This window comes from Clupea harengus, chromosome 16 (assembly GCF_900700415.2).
Source record: "Clupea harengus chromosome 16, Ch_v2.0.2, whole genome shotgun sequence".
Taxonomy (NCBI): domain Eukaryota; kingdom Metazoa; phylum Chordata; class Actinopteri; order Clupeiformes; family Clupeidae; genus Clupea; species Clupea harengus.
The window spans coordinates 26,602,314-26,622,313 of NC_045167.1; the positions used below are offsets into that span (position 1 = coordinate 26,602,314).

A 20,000-nucleotide genomic window follows, 5' to 3' on the forward strand; every position below is an offset into this window, starting at 1 on the left:
TCACTACACTGGTACCACAGTAAGCCCTCGCCCCATTGGTCGGTCACTACACTGGTACCACAGTAAGCCCTCGCCCCATTGGTCGGTCACTACACTGGTACCACAGTAAGCCCTCGCCCCATTGGTCAGTCACTACACTGGTACCACAGTAAGCCCTCGCCCCATTGGTCGGTCACTACACTGGTACCACAGTAAGCCCTCGCCCCATTGGTCAGTCACTACACTGGTACCACAGTAAGCCCTCGCCCCATTGGTGTCCCATTACTTCTCTCAGGATTGTTTAATGTCTATGTGAAGCCATTTTACACCACCTACAAGTGGTGGTGTTCACTTTGAACCCAAGACTGCCTTTTATTGGTGAGCTGGTGTAAGTTTGAGAAATAAAACCTTGCGTCAGGCTGTACAGCAAACAGTTTTTGGTTGGTATGGTTGTCGAGTTGCTATCCTAGGAAAATAAACCTTAAATGGTTGAAATGGCAAAGTCCCATTTGCATGAAAGCATCGCTAGTTATTTAGTCTCCTCAATTTAACTTAAAAGGTAGAAACCCCTCAGGGGGGGTGGGTGTGTGTGTGTGTGCGCGTGTGTGTGTGTGCGCGTGTGTGTGTGTGTGTGTGTGTGTGTGTGCGTGTGCGTGCCTGCGTGGGCATCTTCATATTAACAGTAGTTAATATTCACAGGAGTCCATGTAAACCACGCTAGCAGCTGCCAAAAGCTATGATGGCTCCCTAACTAGACGGCTATCATAGGATAGTTACAAAAGCTATGATGGCTCCCTAACTAGACGGCTATCATAGGATAGTTACAAAAGCTACGATAAGTAGAAACGTTCTGGGTGAGTTCAGTGCTGTTGGTTCCTTAAGCTAGCGATAGCTAGGCTAACTAGCATGAGACCTGCTATGTTTTACACCTCTCACGAGTCACGGAGGTTCACGCTCTGTGGCATTCCATTCAAAGCAGTCGTGTGGGAATAGATAGATGGATACTTTATTAATCCCGAGGGAAATTTAGAATACATACACCACCGGTTACTTTATCGTTATGGGTTATCTATCCCATGTTGTTTTTACCTGATACATTAATGTTGTTAGCATATTCCTGTTAGCGTAGCCGTGTTGGTGTGGTATGTTGTTAGCATAGTCCTGTTAGCGTAGCCGTGTTGGTGTGGTATGTTGATCCGTGGTTGGGGTCCATCAGGCTCGGCAAGCAGAGCTGGACGCTGCTCGACTGGCCAAGGAGAAGGAAGAGGAGGAGGCCAAGCAAGCCGCCCTGCTGGTCAAGAAGGAGAAGGACGTTCAGAAGAAAGCCATCAAGAAGGAGCGACAGAAACTCAGGACTACCTGTAAGGTGAGGACCTTAAAGAGAGGGGCAGGACTACCTGTAAGGTGAGGACCAACAGGGGGGGTGTGTGGCAGCATTTGAGCAGTTTATGAAATATGTTCTTTGTTGTTTTATCTCTTGCAGAATGTCTCGTTGAATGTGCTATTTTATTGGAGTTTCTCTAGAACTGGAACTCTTTCATCAAATAGATGGTTTAACATACTGTTATTTTATAGAAGTGGAACCAATTTGCTGAAAGTGTAGTTTAATGTGTTCATCTGTTGTGAAAGTGTAGTTTAATGTAGGGATGCACGATAATATCGGCACGACATCGGTATCTGCAGATAAAAGCTTCAAAACTTAATTATCGGCATCTGCAGATATGAACATTTCTGCCGATGTACCTGGCCGATAAGGTGACGTTCAAATTATGCGCACGCGAAGCAAATGTTTTGGTTACTATGAGCGCCAACAACGTAATTCAACACGTCGGCTGTGTGGCAGTACTTCACAGTATCAGAGGATGTTGACATGTTATTTGTCAGGAAACTTTTCAGGAGATTGAAGAGGAGACTACAGCTTGGCCGTAACGTAGGTTGCATGCATAGAGGCAGACCATCTGCGTGCAACGCTTTGCAACATTACCTGTCGCGCGCTAATAGAAGGTAATAAGTTGCTATTTAGCTAGAAAACACTAGCTAGTTAGCTTGCATGCTACGTGACACCAGCGAAGTTGATGATCTCATTTGACGGGATGTGAAACGTTATGTCACGAGCCCACGCTATCTGTACATGGCTTACTTTTGCATTTATGGAATTTATATAGCTAACTTGGCAATAATGTTACATAGATTAGTCTAGAAATCCTAGAAGGGATGTTATTAAACTGTAAGTCAGTTAACCAATGTTAGCTTGCCAAGTTAGCCAATTTGCATTTCCAGAGTGTAGTTGTTCAAGTTCAAGGAGGTACTGTTCAAGTATGAAAATTGTGATGTGAAAATATAAATAAATCTGCTATATTCGAAATCATTTCAATAGTTTTGAAAATGAGTGAATGTCTATTTTTAAAATGATACAAATCAAGTTTTTAATGTCCCGTATCTACAGCAATACCCTATCATAATAACAGATTCATTCTAGTACAGGAGAGACTTTTCAATAATTAAAAAGCAAAGGTGTATATATCGGTATCGGCAATCGGCCAAAATGAGCTTGTAAATATCGGCATATCGGATATCGGCTAAAATTCAATATCGTGCATCCCTAGTTTAATGTGTTCATCTGTTGTGAAAGTGTAGTTTAATGTGTTCATCTTTGCTCAAAGTGTAGTTTAATGTGTTCATGGGCCTCATTTATAAAACTTACTTACGCACAGATTTGATCTGAGAGTGTTCGTGCGATCAAATCCACGTCTAAGTACAGATTTATAAAAACCGTCTGAGACGTAGAAAAGGACGTATCTCTACGTCTGGTTCTAGTTCGTGTAAGTACATTTCCTTGTGGCAATACTGGAGTACTGCAGGAATTCGGAACTGTCAGAGCGCCGACACGCAGTTTCATCATCATCATCGTCACCACCACCGTCACCATAGGGCTAATGGTATGAATGTTTCGCTCAATAAAATCAATTAAACAATTTGAATAATTCATACATGAATGAAATTCACGTCTAATAGGTATTCATTTTATTTCCACACGTGTAAAACATTTCGCTCAATTTATAGCCTATAAAAAGCCTGATAGTGACAGTTTTCAGTAGGAGATATGGCTGCTTTGGCGTTGATAGAGGATATTATCCCTCTGTGTCCGAAATGTATTACATGTCCATACAGTGCCCAGGAACAGCGAAATGTGAAAGAGGATTTTCTGCGTGAAACAGGGTTCCCAATGGCTTCTCACCCCGATTGCGCACACTCAGACAGCCTAGGAAGCCCACTTCGATACAGCACATGCCCGTGCGCGGTCGGTAGTGGAGCGCAGCATAGGCATGCTGAAGGGAAGGTGGCGATGTTTGGATGCATCGGGAGGGAGACTGCTATATGCCCCCGAAAAGGTTTGCCAGATCATCCTAGCCTGTTGTGTGCTACACAACATCTGTCTAAGCCATGGCATAGAGGAGAAGACGAAATGCGCATGGACCAAGATGACCACCCTCCCATCCCAGCTGGCTGGAACACGCACATCACTGCGCTGAGAAGACGGGAGCTGATTCACCAACTATACCAACAGTATAAGAATAAATGCACACATGTTCATTTTCTTCAGAATGTTTTATTTAGGCACGTTTGTTCAAAGAACCCTCAATAGCGGACAGAGTTCGGCAACAACCTCACTAACAGACTCATTCAAGTCCCTTTGTGAATGAGAAGAGAAGAGGCCCCGATGCTGGTGCAGCAGGTGCTGCTGCCGCAGATGCGGCTTCTGGTGCTGCTCGTTCCGCAGGTGCGGCCGCTGGTGCTTCGGAGACGTGTCTTCTACCATGCCACATACTTTGCTTTTGCCATTAGCCTACGCCACCTGACAGGCTTTCGAACAATGTTTTGGCCCGCATCGGCTCTTCCATCAGCACAACGTCGATTTAAGCCTCACTATAATTCTTCTTTTTACATGTTTCTTTCTTGCTTGCCATTGTCACAGAGAGTTTGTGCATTGAGGATGCACTCCGTTTGTGCATTGATAATATCCTAATTAGATTAAGTAGGGGCACGTGTTTTTTGGGCGTACGTTCGTTTTCTGTGAATAACACTTACGACCATTTCAGAAAACGTCTGAGATCAAATGTAGGATGGTTTCTACGCAACATTTTATAAATGAGGCCCCATGTGTTGTGAAAGTGTAGTTTAATGTGTTCATCTGTTGTGAAAGTGTAGTTTAATGTGTTCATCTGTTGTGAAAGTGTAGTTTAATGTGTTCATCTGTTGTGAAAGTCTAGTTTAATGTGTTCATCTGTTGTGAAAGTGTAGTTTAATGTGTTCATCTGTTGTGAAAGTCTAGTTTAATGTGTTCATCTGTTGTGAAAGTGTAGTTTAATGTGTTCATCTGTTGTGAAAGTCTAGTTTAATGTGTTCATCTGTTGTAGAACTGCAACTACTTTGCCTCCAACGAGATGGACAGTGTGAAGATGCTGGAAGAGGTGGAGAAGCTGTGTGATCGCCTGGAGCTGGTCAGGTGAGGATGATGATGATGATGATGATGAGGAGGATGTTTAGGTTTCTGTATTCCGTGTTGCATTGCTGACATGTTGTTCTGAAAGTGTCCTCTCTCTCTGACACACACACACACACACTCTCTCTCTCTCTCTCTCTCTCTCTCTCTCTCTCTCTCTCTCTCTCTTTCTCTATCTCTCTCTCTCTCTCTATCTATCTCTCTCTCTCTCCCTCTCTCTCTCTCTCCCCGTCTCTCTCCCTCTCTCCCTCTCTCCCTCTCTCTCTCTCTCTCTCTCTCTCTCCCTCTCTCACTATCTCTCTCTCTCTCTCTCTCTCTCCGTCTGTCTCTCTCTCTCTCTCTCTCTCTCTCTCTCTCTCTCTCTCTCCCCACCTCAGTCTGCAGGCCCTTAATGAGGTGCTGGGCGCTGGGAATAAAGATGAGAGCAAAGCAGCGCTGGAGAAACAGGTACTGCAGTCGCCACCAGAGGGCGCCATTTCTGCAATCACCATTTTATTTGTGTGTGTGTGTGTGTGTGTGTGTGTGTGTGTGTGTGTGTGTGTGTGTGTGTGTGTGTGTGTGTGTGTGTGTGTGTGTGTGTGTGTGTGTGTGAGAATGCAGAAGATGAACAGACTGGTCCAGCGTGTGACTGACTCACTGTGTGTGTGTGTGTGTGTGTGTGTAGGTGCAGGAGGTGAACACACGGATCCAGCGGGAGCGGGACGCTGAGGTCCAGGCCCAGCAGGCGGCCCGGGCCGCGGAGCAGGCCAGCGCAGGGGGCGGGGCGGAGAGCCGCAGCTGGAACCAGGAAGACCTGCAGCTGCTCATCAAAGCAGTCAACCTCTTCCCCGCCGGAACCAACGCCAGGTGTGTGTGTGTGTGTGTGTGTGAGAGAGATGTTCCCCACTGGAACTAATGCTGTGTGTGTGTGTGTGTGTGTGTGTGTGAGATCTTGATCTTTCTTTTTCCCACAAAATGAATGCTTGCTGTGTGTGTGTGTGTGTATTTTAGCCTGTTTCCGTCCAGAACTCTGCAAAGGACGTACTTTGGACACTTATTGCATCGGTCCTTTCGCTCTCAAGCATAAACTGATTTGTGTGTGTGTGTGTGTGTGTGTGTGTGATCCATCAGATGGGAGGTCATTGCCAACTACATGAACCTGCACTCCAGCAGCAGCCACAAGCGGACGGCCAAAGACGTCATCAACAAGGCCAAGAACCTGCAGAAGCTGGGTGGGTACCGCACAAGCACTCTATGACAGCTCATAACCACTTTATTAGAGCTCATAAGCACTCTATTATACATTATAACCACTCGGCTCATAAGCACTCTGACAGCTCACAAGCACTCTATTACACCTCATAAGCACTCTATTACAGTTCATAAGCACTCTATTACACCTCATAACCACTCAGCTCATAAGCACTCTATTACACATCATAAGCACTATTACAGCCTATAACCACTCTATTATACATCATAAGCACTCTACACCTCATAACCACTCTGACAGCTTACAACCACTCAGCTCATAAGCACTCTATTACACATTTTAGCCACTCTATTACACATCATACGCAGCTCTGCATAATGGACAGTTCTCAGTGGCTTTGCAGATTAGTCGAGTTGGTCAGTTGAGGCACTTTTTTGAGTTTTTTTATTTGTAATGATTTCCTACTAAATAGTTAGGCAACTAGTGTGCAACTCATGGAAAAAGCAGCTCAGCTACTGATAATAAAACCATATCAGGCCATAAATAAATACCATTTAACCATAATAATACCATATCAGGCCATAAATAAATACCATTTAACCATAACAGAACCATATCAGGCCATAAATGAATACCATCTAACCATAACAGAACCATATCGTGCTTTATTGTGTTTGTTCCCCAGACCCCCACCAGAAGGAGGAGATCAATAAGAAGGCCTTCGAGAAGTTCAAGAAGGAGCACACATGTGCAGCCACTGAGGTGGACAACGCTGTGCCCTCCGAGAGATTCGACAGTGAGTTTTACACACACACACACACACACAACTCAGCGATTCAACAGTGAGTTTTCCAAGCACTTGGTGTACAGTAGCCAACGCCTCCTCTTCCTCTCCTGCCCAGCCCCAGCGGACTCCAGCGCCACCCCCTGGACCACGGAGGAGCAGAAGCTTCTAGAACAGGCTCTGAAGACCTTCCCCGTGAGCACGGCCGAGAGGTGGGAGAAGATCGCCGGCGCGGTGCCCGGACGCAACAAGAAGGACTGCATGAGGAGATACAAGGTGTGTGTGTGTGTGTGTGTGTGTGTGTGTGTGTGTGTGTGTGTGTGTGTGTGTGTGTGTGTGTGTGTGTGTGTGTGTGTGTGTGTGTGTGTGTGTGTGTGCTCGTGCGCCCGCGTTAGGGGAACTAAGTGAGCACGGCAATCCAGACTATTCTCATTTGTTGTTCCACGTTGGTGGAACGAACTGCCTAGCACTACCAGAGCAGGGGCGTCCCTCTCTACCTTTTAAGAAGCTTTTGAAGACCCAACTCTTCAGAGAGCACCTCCCTTCCTAACTGGCACTTACAGCAGTTACATTCCTGCACTTCTTTATTCTTTTCTATTTCTTATGTAAAGTAGTATTTATTGTTACACTAGGTCTCTATTGCTCGTAGCTTGACTGTTCTCTCCCTTGTACAAAAGCGTCTGCCAAATGACTAAATGTAAACTGTCTATCTTTATCTAACTGTCTGTCTGTCTGTCTGTCTGTCTGTCTCTCTCTAACTGTCTGTCTGTCTCTCTCTCTCTATCTGTCTCTCTCTCTAACTGTCTGTCTGTCTGTCTATCTGTCTCTCTCTCTCTGTCTGTCTGTTCTCCCTTCCAGGAGCTGGTTGAGATGGTGAAAGCCAAGAAGGCCGCTCAGGAGCAGACTGCAGGAAAGACTAAAAAATGAAACACACAAGATGACGAAAGACGAGGAGGAAGCAGAACACACACACGCATCACACACCGCAGCCTCTGTTCTTTTAACAATTATTGTGTTGGTCTTTATTTTATAATAAAATTTAAAGTAAATCTACAGAAAACAAATACTGTCTTAACTTCAACAGATGTTTGTATGTCACACGCATATCTCCTGGTCTCTTAACTTCAACAGATGTTTGTAAGTCATACACATATCTCCTGGTGTCTTTACTTAAACAGATGTTTGTAAAAGTTAAGACACCAGGAGATATGTGTGTGTGTGACTTACAAACATCTGTTTGTTACACACACATATCTCCTGGTCTCTTTACATAAACAGATGTTTGTAAGACACACACACATATTTCCTGGTGTCAGGTGACTAGCTTTTATGGTTGATGACATCACATATGACTCCCTAGCAACCACCTCTACAGCAGATCTGACATTGATCTTGTCCTGTGTTAGGTGTGTGTGTGTGTCCTGTGTTAGGTGTGTGTGTGTAGCCGCTTCCGCTCTCTCAGGTCCTAAGCCAGTACATGCCACTTCGGATGCGGTTGTAGTCGGGCAGCTGCTCAATCGGGCCTGTAACACACACACACACACACTTCCGTTTTAACGGCATGTTGAAGTACCACATAGGACTGATTTGATCAGACAGGTAGAGTAATGCTTGTGGGTTTGTTACAATGGGATATACCAATAGCAGAGGGACAGGGTGGGAGAAACATGGTTCAAAGTGGAACGTACCAACTGCAGCGATGGCGGGGGCTTTGTTGTAGATGTACTTGGTGCACACGTCCTTGATTGTGTCAGCACTGATGGCCTTTGGGAATAGACAGAAAACAAACGTTTAGACAAATAAAAAAACTGAAGAAAATAACATCAGGAACATTTACATACTGAGTTTCCAACATGGTTTTTAACACACAGGGGCCTTGTTCAATTGCCTCTCATTTATGTGAGCTTGCATCTTGTGTGTGTTACACACGTCTATGTAAATCTGCAGTGTGTGTGTGTAAGGTGCGTTGTGTTTATGAGCGCAGTCCCACAACAGACTCTGAACTCTCAACCTTGGGTATGCTTGCAAGGAGGCTACAACCCGCTGGGTGTTAGCATCCGTCTCTAGCGTTAGCATCTGTCTCTGGGTGTTAGCATCTGTCTCTAGCGTGCCTCTGGGTATTAGCGTCTGTCTCTGGGTGTTAGCATCTGTCTCTAGCGTGCCTCTGGGTATTAGCGTCTGTCTCTGGGTGTTAGCATCTGTCTCTAGCGTGCCTCTGGGTATTAGCGTCTGGCTCTGGGTGTCTCTGGGTGTTAGCATCTGTCTCTAGCGTGCCTCTGGGTATTAGCGTCTGTCTCTGGGTGTTAGCATCTGTCTCTAGCGTGCCTCTGGGTATTAGCATCTGTCTTTGGGTGTTAGCATCTGGGTGTATTTGAAGGTGTTGGTCGTGAGGTTTACAGCGCTGTAACCGCTGGCTACCGCTACGTGTGTGTGTGTGTTACGCACGTCTATGCGAGCCTCCAGCTCGTGTGTGTGTGTGTGTTACATCTATGCGAGCCTCCAGCTCGTGTGTGTGTGTCTGTGTGTTACTAACATCTATGCGAGCCTCCAGCTCATGTAAGGGGATTCTGCGGTTGTAGCAGAGCATCTGCCTGCCGATGTCCTCACAGATGGGGGTGGAGCCTGTGGAGGGAGGGAACACGGGAACACACACGCACACACACGCACACACACACTTTATTACGTGTTTCTGTTAAAGCCGCCCAGACATCTTTAAGTTTTGAACCCACAGGTTGTTTACAACTCCTCCCTTGATTGGGAGTGTTATATAACAGGACACTTGAGTGTTAAGCACATGTTAGAGTAAGTACACATTCTAGAACGTTCTAGAACGTGTTAGAGTAAGTACACATTCTAGAGTGTTAAGCACATGTTCTAGAGTAAGTAAGTAAGACTTTATTTATATAGCACATTTCGTACAAGAATTGCAGTTCAAAGTGCTTTACATAAAATCAATAAAAGCAAGCAGCAAGAGCAATACATGGAGTTAAATAATGATTAATATCGTATCAGAACCTGATGTTCCGATAGGCTTCTTGAATTACTAAAATCATGATAAAAAGGTATAAAAGTAATAAAACCCTTCTGAAATAATACAAAATAGTGAAAGTTACAGTTAGTATCAACCCCACAGAAAATTAGAAATATTAATAAAATGCTTTGGTAAAAAGCTTTTTGAAAGTGTCTAAGTAAGTACACGTTCTAGTCACTGCATATGTTCTATCTTTTTGTTTTATCATTTATCTAATGACTCATAATTCCTAAACCTCATGAACATGAAGAACCACCGCCTGTGTGCATGTGTGTGTGTGTGTGTGTGTGTGTGTGTGTGTGTGTGTGTGTGTGTGTGTGGCGGGGGGTGTGCGTGTGTGTGTGTGTGTGTGTGTGTGTATGAGTCATCATCACGCTCACCGTCCAGATGAAGCAGCATGTTGGTCTTGAGGAGATTCTTGGCCCGGTCCACTTCGGTCTCACTCACAGCCGTGCACAGGAACATCCTGAACAGAACCCAGAAGAACCCAACATGACTAACTCACAGAACCAGAACAGAACCCAACATGACTAACTCACAGACCCAGAACAGAACCCAACAGAACCCAACATGACTAACTCACAGAACCAGACCCCAACATGACTAACTCACAGAACCCAACATGACTAACTCACAGAAACATCCTGAACCAGATATGAAGTCTGAGAGTTTACAGATGGCTTGAGAACATTTCCGTTTCCAAAGTAATTAAGACTCGATGAACGCAGGAAGGCGATCCAAATACATTAAGTATAGAAAAAAGGCAGAAGCGGCATGCTTGACTGCGGATCATATTCGACACCAAGAGTTGGTGAAGACATTCCAAAAATGTACAAGTAAAAGCACAATATTGTCCTTTAGTCCCTTTGAGTGTCTGACCATGTGTGTGTGTGTGTGTGTGTGTGTGTGTGTGTGTGTGTGTGTGTGTGTGTGTGTGTGTCCACTCACCACTCCTGTTGCGTGTAGTGCATCATCTCCTCGACGGTGCCCGGCTCACACACCATGTAGAGCCCCCAGAGGCCGGTGTCGGTATAGCAGGTGTTGAAAGACTGGAAGCTGTGGCAGAGATTCCCCAGGCAGGCCTGCTGAGCCAACTTACTGGACAGGTTCTGAGAGAGGGATAGAGAGAGGAAACAGAGAGAGAGAGAGAGAGAGAGAGAGAGAGAGAGAGAGGGCAGGAGGTAAATATGCAGGTGGCTGTTAGAGTGTAAGGGGTGTGTGTGCTGATGAGATGGATAAAGAGAGGAGTGTGTGTGTGTGTGTGTGTGTGTGAGGGTGTGCTGATGAGAGGGATAGAGAGAGGATTGTGTGTGTGTGTGTGTGTGAGAGCATAAGAGGGGAGTGTGTGTGTGTGTGAGTGTGTGTGTGTGTGTGTGAGCATAAGAGGGGAGGGTGTGTGTGTGTGTGCAAGCATAAGAGGGGAGTGTGTGTGTGTGTGTGTGTGTGCGTGCGTGAGAGCATAAGAGGGGAGTGTGTGTGTGTGTGTGTGTGTGTGTGTGTGAGCATAAGGGCTGAAACACACCAAACGCGTTTTTAAAAAACGGGACGCTAGCAAATGCATTGTTTCCTATGGTACGGCGCGCCTTGCGTGTGCGCCTTTTCTCCGCCACGCGTTGCGTCTTTGTAGCGTTTTTTAGATGCGCTTATAAGTTGAACTATTCTCAACTTTCCAGCGCAAGGTGCGGAGGCGCACCGCTCATCAATGTCACACTCGGCCCAGGCAGGTTGCGCACGCAGCTCCGCTTCCTAGGCGCCGGGCAAAACAGCCTGGTGATCCTGCGAATGTTTTGCCCGCCGCACTTTGCCAAGGCGTTTTTGAAGCGTCTGCCGTTTTAAAAACGCGTTTGGTCTGTTTCAGCCCTAAGAGGGGAGGGTGTGTGTGTGTGTGTGTGTGTGTGTGTGTGTGTGAGAGATGAACATTACGTACCACGCCCCCTCCAAACGAGCGGTCCCAGTTGCCAATGAGGGTGTTGGCGACCATGAGGGGGATGGTGTCAGGATGAGACCAGCCCACCGCTTCCACGGCAACCGCTATGTGGGCCAGCGGCATCTTATCGTCACGGACACGGATCTGAGCAACACAACATACATCTAAGTTAGAAATACACACACACACACACACACACACACACACACACACACACACACACACACACACACACACACACACACAGCACTACGGTTCCAACTACAGGGAAGTGTATCTTTACACTTGGGCTGTTTGTGGTGCTTCCTGTTTACCTCACTTCCTGTGAACTTGCATAAAGGAAGAGGCGGAGCTTCTCTCTCTGCCGCTAGAAGCTTCCCAAAGTGGAACTTGGCCAGATCAATCAGCTCGTTATGACTCACACCTGAACAACAAATCAGATCAATCGACTCGTTATGACTTACTCGTTATGGTTAGAGTACAGGTGTGTGAGCTCGTTAGCTGGTTAGAGTACAGGTGTGTGAGCTCGTTAGGCAGTAAATCAGCTAGTTAGCGTACAGGTGTATGAGCTCGTTAGCTGGTTAGCGTACAGGTGTGTGAGCTCGTTAGCTGTTTAGAGTACAGGTGTGTGAGCTCGTTAAGAGTACAGGTGTGTGAGCTCGTTAGCTGTGTGAGCACGTTAGCTGGTTAGAGTACAGGTGTGTGAGCTCGTTAGCTGGTAAGAGTACAGGTGTGTGAGTCCCACCTCCAGCTGCTGACAGGACTATCCGGGGTCCCTTGTAATGGCTGGTGATGTACTCAACCAGGTCCCCCCTGTTGATGGTCCTGTGGAATTAAAACAACAAGGGGTTAGCTCACGCTAGTTAGCATTAGCTCACGCTAGTTACCATTAGCTCACGCTAGTTAGCATTAGCTCATGGTCCTCAGGGGCCACTGTAGTCCACTAACAGGAATCAACCGCTAATAGGAATCAGGAAATGTCTAGTATAGTACAGTCTAGTATAATGTAGTACTATAGCATAGGAGTATGGTATAGTGTAGTATAGTCTAGTCTAGTAGTATAGTCTAGTAAAGTCTAGTACAGTACAACCTAGTATAGTAGTGTAGTTTAGTATAGTGGTATAGTGTAGTATAATATAATGTAGTACGGTATAGTCTAGTAGTATAGTGTAGTATAGTGTAGTATAGTAGTCTAGTATAGTCTAGTCTAGTACAACCTAGTATAGTAGTGTAGTATAGTCTAGTTTAGTATAGTGGTATAGTGTAGTATAATATAATGTAGTACGGTATAGTCTAGTATGGTCTAGTATAGTCTAGTATAGTCTAGTATAGTATAGTATAGTATAGTCTAGTAGTATGGTGATAGTCTAGTATATTCTATTACAGACATACTTGATGTTCTCGGTGGGGCCCAGGATGGTCCTGCCCAGAGCAGTCTCCTGATAGGCCGTGGCATGCAGGTAATCAAAGACCACTTCCTGTAGGTTGGTCTCCACTTCCTGCATCTCTCGGAGGATGACGCCCCTCTCGCGCTCAATCTCCGCCTCCCCTAGCATGCTGTTCTGGATGATGTCAGCAAGGATCTCCACAGCTGAGGGGAAGACACACACAGCCTTACACACACAACCTTACACACACACACACACACACACAGCCTTACACACAGCCTTACACACAGCCTTACACACACACACACACACACAGCCTTACACACACATACACACACACACAGCCTTACACACACACACAGCCGTACACACACACACACACACACACACACACACACACACACACACACACACACAGCCTTACACACAGCCTTACACACACACTTACACACACACTTACACACACACACCCCTGGGCCCTTCCTACCCCTGAGCCCTTCCTACCCCGGGGCAGGTCCTTGGAGAAGGCCTTGGCGTAGTAGACGGTCTGCTCCCGTGAGGTGTAGGCGTTCAGGTGGGCCCCCATGTTCTCGATCTCCAGCTCCAGGTCCAGCTGGGAGCGCTTCCTCGTCCCCTTTAGAAGGACAAACCAGCGCAGGACACATTACAACACATCAGACATATTACTTACACACACACACACACACACACACACACACACACACACACACACACACACACACACCCCAGGACACATTAAAACACATCAGACATATTACTTACACACACACCCACACACACACACACACACACACACCCCCCCCCCCCCCCCCCAGGACACATTACAACACATCAGAGACTATTTATACCATCAACAACACCAACATGTTAGAACAGACACAGATTCATAAATGTCAAACACTAACCCAACAAAACAAACACAGGTCTGTAAACACCACACTGAGTTCATCATCACACAAACGCAGGTCTGTAAACACCACACTGAGTTCATCATCACACAAACGCAGGTCTGTAAACACCACACTGAGTTCATCATCACACAGACGAAGCTTCATAAATGAGCAGACAGACAAATGTACAAGAGGCAGGTGGCCACCCAGAGACTCGGATGAGGGGAGAACCCAGGCTAACTTCCTAATCCCAACCCGAGGACTAGGTCAGACCCTAATCCTTGGACTGAGGTCAGACCCTAACCCCTAGGGTAACCCCCCTGACCCTGACCCTGGTAAGTTCAGCATCAGACTGGTTTGACAGAATACTCCAGGTGGATTTCCTCACTGCTCTGATCAAGTTTAAAGTCAACTACACACTGCTCCACCCAAACAGACACAGAGTCAGCTGCTTCCAGTCACCCCTGCTTAAGCACATTCATGTATGTGTGTGTGTGTGTGTGTGTGTGTGTGTGTGTGTCCTCGTTCTCTGACTCTCACCTTAAAGGCCATGTGTTCTAAGAAGTGTGCCGTGCCGTTGTTCCTCGCGTTCTCATAGCGACTCCCAGCATCTATCCACAGGCCCACCTGCACAGAGGATACAGAGGAGAAGAGAGGAGAGGACACAGATGAGAGGAGGATAGAGGAGAGGAGAGGAGAGGAGAGGAGAATCACATCTCTATCATATGAATACCTACACAGAATCACATCTATATCATATGAAGACGTACACAGAAACACATCTCTAACATATGAAGACGTACACAGAATCACATATTTAACATATGAAGACGTACACAGGTGTGAATCACATCTCTGATCACTGATTATTAAATATTTAGTTTTGACATTTATGATCTGTAATTTACCTCTGTATCTCTTACAGCAGGATGATTTTGCCACTATATTGCTTAAAACTCTCCGGCTCACAAAACTCTCCTTTCTAAATTCTAATCTGTTATGTAGGGTAGTATGTCTATATACTAACGGTGTTATGTAGGGTAGTATGTCTATATACTCACGGTGTTATGTAGGGTAGTATGTCAGTAAACTAACTAACGGTGTTATGTAGGGTAGTATGTCTATATATTAACGGTGTTATGTAGGGTAGTATGTCAGTAAACTAACTAACGGTGTTATGTAGGGTAGTATGTCTATATATTAACGGTGTTGTGTAGGGTAGTATGTCAGAGGAAACTAACGGTGTTATGTAGGGTAGTATGTCTATACTAACGGTGTTATGTGGGGTAGTATGTCTATACTAACGGTGTTATGAAGGGTAGTATGCCAGAGTAAACTAACTAACGGTGTTATGAAGGGTAGTATGTCTGTATACTCAGTGTTTTGTAGGGTAGTATGTCTATATACTGACCGTGTTATGTACGGTAGTATGTCAGTATACTCACGGTGCAGGTTGGTAATCCGGAGTTCTCGGAGGCCACTCGTAATCCATTCTCCAAAGAGGTGACCTTAGTTTCAGGCACGTTTAAGACCACATGACTAGCAGCTTGGGTGCTCCCGCTCCGTTTAGTGGCAACATTATGCTGACAACAAGAGGGAACAACTGTTAAACAGCATAATGCACAGATTTATGTTACACAACATACCTAGTAGCTAACGGAAGATGGCCAAGTGGGTGAACAGACGCTGTTGACCAGCCAAATTATGGCACGTAACAAGACACCCGGTTAATCTATAGCAATAGTATGTTCTACGTGTCTATCATTTTTTTAATACATCTCTGAATTTTGAAATATTTCCGAAACAACATTTGTGCTAACTTAGAAAATCTGATCTTCTAGAAAATCTTTGCGATCTGTCAAAGCCGGAAAGTCGTATTTCTAATGTAAGCAATCGCTTGACGTGCCACCACGCGTTTAACAGTGCTAACAACATTAAAAGTTTATGTTCATGGCCTGTGTGGATGTTCACTATGTTGTCCTTTCAGTATATAACTTTGACCTACCCGTGTGAATGTAGCTGTTTTGTATAAATTCCTCTTCACAATGTGCTTCCCAGCTGCCCCAAGACGCTGTAAGGACGCCGCCATATTGTTTTGATGTGAAACGTCATCGCGCATGCGCTTCTTTAATGCCAAACTGATGCAAGTGGTTCATGACACAGCCGTTTTAGATCATGTGAAACGATGTGAACTGTGATGTTTCTGATGAAATATTTAAATCTTATTCGTGTTTACAACTCGGGAATATAAATGTTGTAGGATTATATGTGTCCAAGGTAGCCAAACCCTTCTGAAACCATAAATTAAAGTGTAACTTCATCCCCACTGCATAATTCAAAAAAAGGTGAAAACTCTTCAGTCTCGACCAGCAAATGAAAATGAGCGTGACACTCACGAGATGCTGACACCCTTTCCATATTCAAATCGGGACTAAAGACATTCCTCTTTAATGCGTCCCATAGTTATGTATAATGCATCAAAAACACATCACCTGTCACAATCCACTACCTCTATCCCGCCAGCTTCAAGCATGTGCCACGGTTCTACTTAAGGTTTCTTCCTGATTAACAGGGAGTTTTTCCTTGCCCCTGTCAATTCAACTTCATTTCGCCATGTATACAGATACTAGGAATTTGATTTGGTATTCTCCATGCAGGCTATAGCATCACAAACCACAGAACAACAAGACAACACAGAACAACAATACAAGGACAGATAGTCGCCCTGGCCCTGTAGGGCTCTGTTAAGCACCTTGAGACAATTGTATTGTTTTTTGCGCTATATTAATCACATTGAATTGAATTGAATTGAATTGAAATGAAATGAAATGAAATGAATTGAATTGAAATGAATTGAATTGAATTGAATTGAATTGAATGGGCGGGGTTGAGGGAGGTGGACGCTAATGTCATGCTATAGATAGAAACACCCAGAAGGTGGACTCTAAACTATTCTCAACCCATAAAATGCTTATTTTGACGAACATTTTAATTTTGTCAATAATAAAACCAGGACTAATGTGTTTCATCACCATACAGTCATGCAATTTAGTGTACAGCAGTGGAGGGCCGGGGCAGTAGTCCACTGCTGTACACTGGGAATACCTTCTGTAGCAGCAATTTCTAATTTACTACCACTGGTGGCTGAGATGGATTTAGTTCTGACGTGTGTAGGAAAGATGAGAAGTAGAGGTGAGTCCAGTTGGTCCCTTTAACCGTTTATTGTAGAATGGTGGATAACAAGTTGTTGGAAATAAAATAAAAGATATTAAACTAAAGAGTCTTTCGTAAAGCACATGGTTCCTTTGCCAACGTCCTGGCACACGGTCAAAAAACTGTTGCCTTCCTCAGCCACGCCCAGATGCTCTGGCTGCTGGATTTTAAGGCCTTTCCCCCTTGGGCTCCACCTTCAGCCTCTCAGGTAAAGTTCTCTAGATGGGGGGTAAAAACACCTACGGCCATAGTGTCACTCATTCATTCATTCTTACACACACACACACACTTGCACATACTAATAAAGAGAGATAACATAAGAATCAACATAAAGGTTAATTTGGCTCCTACACCCTCCCTTCCCTTGACGGGGGTGAAACTGAGAGTTGCCAACTCCAGCATCTTCGTTTGCATCAACATGACAGTACAGTAGTTTCTAGTTTTGTAAATCATAATCACTCCACTCCACTGTTAACCAATAGGAACTCATCATAATCACTCCACTCCACTGTTACCCAATAGGAACTCATCATAATCACTCCACTCCACTGTTAACCAATAGGAACTCATCATAATCCCTCCACTCCACTGTAAACCAATGGGAACTCATCATTATCACTCCACTCCACTGTTAACCAATGGAAACTCATCATAATCACTCCACTCCGCTGTTAACCAATAGGAACTCATCATAATCACTCCACTCCGCTGTTAACCAATGGGAACTCACCATTATCACTCCACTGTTAACCAATGGGAACTCATCCTCTATATTATTCATGTAGCAATCATGTATACAGTATATGTGACCTTTCCTGTTAACCTTACAGTTAACTTTGACCTGTAGAAGCGTTTCAATGCATAATGCGTAAAATAGTGCCTTGTGTGTGTGTGTGTGTGTGTGTGTGTGTGTGAGTGTCAAACGCAATGGAAATAAACCAAAACAAGCAGAACAGAGTTATTAGTTTAATTATAATCAGTGTCAATACAAACCCACAGTACAAATAAATAATTTTATAATTTATCTACAACCGTTATCCTGTGATTGAAAAATCGAGATTATTACAAAACCAAAAGACCTTTGTACCTTTGTGTCTCGATTAAAACACATGCACATTTCCCTTTTACAAAAACAAAGAAAATGTATAAAATCATAACCAAGGCTTTAAGATGAATTATAAACAGCCGTTTGCCATCACTACACTGCCAAGTCATACAACAGTCAAAACATACACTTCATCAAGCTATGATTGGTCACACACACACACACAGAGATACACACACACACACACTCACACACACTCACACAGATACACACACACACACACACTCACACACACACTTCATCATGCTATGATTAGTCATAGGCTGCAGAATGTAATTTTTTTTTTTTAAAACAATTACATTTAAAAAGTAAATTTGTGAGAAACGTAATTTTTTTATTATTTCAAATCATGTTGTATTAACCAATCTGGAACAAAATTGATAATATGAGGTGACGCTAGCCTTCTGATTAAAGGCTCATAGAAGCACACTCTGGAGCGTTGGTCCCCCGTGTTGATCAAGTGGTTCAGTCCAGTAGGTTTTCTAGAATGTTGCAGACTAAGAAATGACTCCCTGTGTGTTTGCAGTGTGGTTCGGTCCAGTCAGGGTCCTTATGGGACTGGACCAGAGACATTATAAGGTCATATACGATCATCTAGGTCATGCTATATACATAGCTATTTAGCTGTGGACTGTTAGTCTTGTCCCTCACCTGATACCCCACACAGAGCTAAGAGTGTATTATAAAGAGCTAAGAGTGTATTATAAAGCTAACTCAACAGAATGGTTAGTCATGAAAACAATATCGTGCTCTGGGAATGATCACATACACAAAAAGCAGAAAAAAAAAACATTTTAGGAAAATAGAAAAGTCTAGAAAAAATAAGCACTAGAGGTAAGTGTGTCTAACACCAGTATTTCAGCACAGAGCAAGAACCTAGCGCTTAGCAGCTAGTGAATCTAGCGTTTAGCAGCTTGTGAATCTAGCAATTAGCAGCTAGTGAATCTAGCGATTAGCAGCTAGTGAATCTAGCGTTTAGCAGATAGTGAATCTAGCGCTTAGCAGCTAGTGAATCTAGCGTTTAGCAGCTAGTGAATCTAGCGATTAGCAGCTAGTGAATCTAGCGATCAGCAGCTAGTGAACCTAGCGATTAGCAGCTAGTGAGGATGAACTCCAGTGGGTTTTCAGAGTATAATGTGTTGTCCTCTGTCTGTATAGGAATATAACCCTAACCCTAGAATATAACATGGGGATTATGAATAACTGCACCTACCAACCTATCCTTCATACTTTAGTTGTCTGACTGAGTGGATCATGTGATCTTCGATGCTGTTAAGAGAGTAAACTAAGATTTTTTTTCACCAATAGTACTTTGTTACCGATAGAGTTCCTGTAAGTGCGATTATTCAAAATCTCCATGTTATCCTCAATTACAGAAAATCGCTAAGGGCACAGAAGTTCATAGTGGACTACAAAGTGACAACACGTCCTCAGAGGGCCACAGACGCCAAAGCAACACTGCTACAGCCCACCTGTGGGGAGCTAAAGGCCCGCAGTTAGCAGTTAGCAGCTATGGCTGTAGCACACTCGTCGGAGGTCAAAGGGTAACGATTAGCATCCACCCCTACGCCACATTTCAGTGGGACTCCAAAGGCTAAAGACTAGCGATTAGCATCTATGGCCATAGACCATGTCTGAGTGAGGCGCTAAAGGCTAGCGGCTAGCAGCTGTGGCTATGCCATGTCTGAGTGAGTCGCTAAAGACTAGGGATAAGCAGCTGTGGCTACACCATGTCTCCGTCTTGTGCTAAAAGCCTGCAGTTAGCAGCTGTGGCTACACCATTTTTTGAGTGTGGCGCTAAAGGCTAGCGGCTAGCAGCGGTGGCTACACCACGCTCTGGCGGCTGCCCTCGTGGCTGAAGCTGGAGGAGCTGGAACAGCGACTGGGGAAGTCGATGATGATGCCGTCGGAGTCCGAGTCCATGGACTCCAGGATCTGGTCCACGACGGTCTCCGGGCTGGACGAG

General features: G+C 44.7%; 3 protein-coding genes across 4 annotated transcripts in view; 1 reads left to right on the forward strand and 2 right to left on the reverse strand.

The window, feature by feature from the left end:
* The window catches only part of dnajc2 (DnaJ (Hsp40) homolog, subfamily C, member 2), a 15,119-nt gene extending 7,607 nt beyond the window's left edge, over window positions 1-7,512 (forward strand). The window contains exons 10-17 of the mRNA XM_031583184.1: window positions 1,196-1,345; window positions 4,398-4,486; window positions 4,861-4,930; window positions 5,148-5,329; window positions 5,594-5,694; window positions 6,361-6,471; window positions 6,578-6,735; window positions 7,318-7,512. Of these exons, the coding sequence (XP_031439044.1) occupies window positions 1,196-1,345; window positions 4,398-4,486; window positions 4,861-4,930; window positions 5,148-5,329; window positions 5,594-5,694; window positions 6,361-6,471; window positions 6,578-6,735; window positions 7,318-7,386 (930 nt within the window). The 3' untranslated portion in view covers window positions 7,387-7,512. The remainder of the gene's footprint in view (window positions 1-1,195; window positions 1,346-4,397; window positions 4,487-4,860; window positions 4,931-5,147; window positions 5,330-5,593; window positions 5,695-6,360; window positions 6,472-6,577; window positions 6,736-7,317) is intronic.
* pmpcb (peptidase, mitochondrial processing subunit beta) lies at window positions 7,455-15,867 on the reverse strand. Its single transcript, XM_012839204.3, has 13 exons — window positions 15,722-15,867; window positions 15,162-15,299; window positions 14,257-14,343; window positions 13,310-13,439; window positions 12,810-13,008; window positions 12,163-12,242; window positions 11,732-11,841; window positions 11,418-11,561; window positions 10,439-10,599; window positions 9,871-9,956; window positions 8,993-9,081; window positions 8,148-8,223; window positions 7,455-7,982 (listed from the first exon to the last, which is right to left on the reverse strand). Exons 1-13 carry the CDS (start codon window positions 15,833-15,835, stop codon window positions 7,918-7,920), a joined length of 1,479 nt encoding a protein of 492 aa, XP_012694658.2. The 5' UTR covers window positions 15,836-15,867; the 3' UTR covers window positions 7,455-7,917.
* A 2,015-nt stretch (window positions 15,868-17,882) lies between these two features.
* The window catches only part of prr5b (proline rich 5b (renal)), a 38,301-nt gene continuing 36,183 nt past the window's right edge, over window positions 17,883-20,000 (reverse strand). For both annotated transcript variants that reach the window (XM_031583186.2, XM_031583187.2), the window contains one exon: window positions 17,883-20,000. This exon is cut by the window's right edge and continues 409 nt beyond it. In XM_031583186.2, the coding sequence (XP_031439046.1) occupies window positions 19,859-20,000 (142 nt within the window). In that variant the 3' untranslated portion in view covers window positions 17,883-19,858.

Bases quoted from the DNA above. Each gene is read 5' to 3' on its own strand.
- pmpcb (XM_012839204.3), bottom strand. From the start codon at position 15,835: ATGCGCGATGACGTTTCACATCAAAACAATATGGCGGCGTCCTTACAG. The intron at 13,440-14,256 runs GTGAGAGTCAGA...GTCCTTCTAAAG, and splicing joins TAGAACACATGGCCTTTAAG to GGGACGAGGAAGCGCTCCCA. The intron at 11,842-12,162 runs GTGGGACTCACA...TTTGTTGTTCAG, and splicing joins AGTCCTGTCAGCAGCTGGAG to GTGTGAGTCATAACGAGCTG.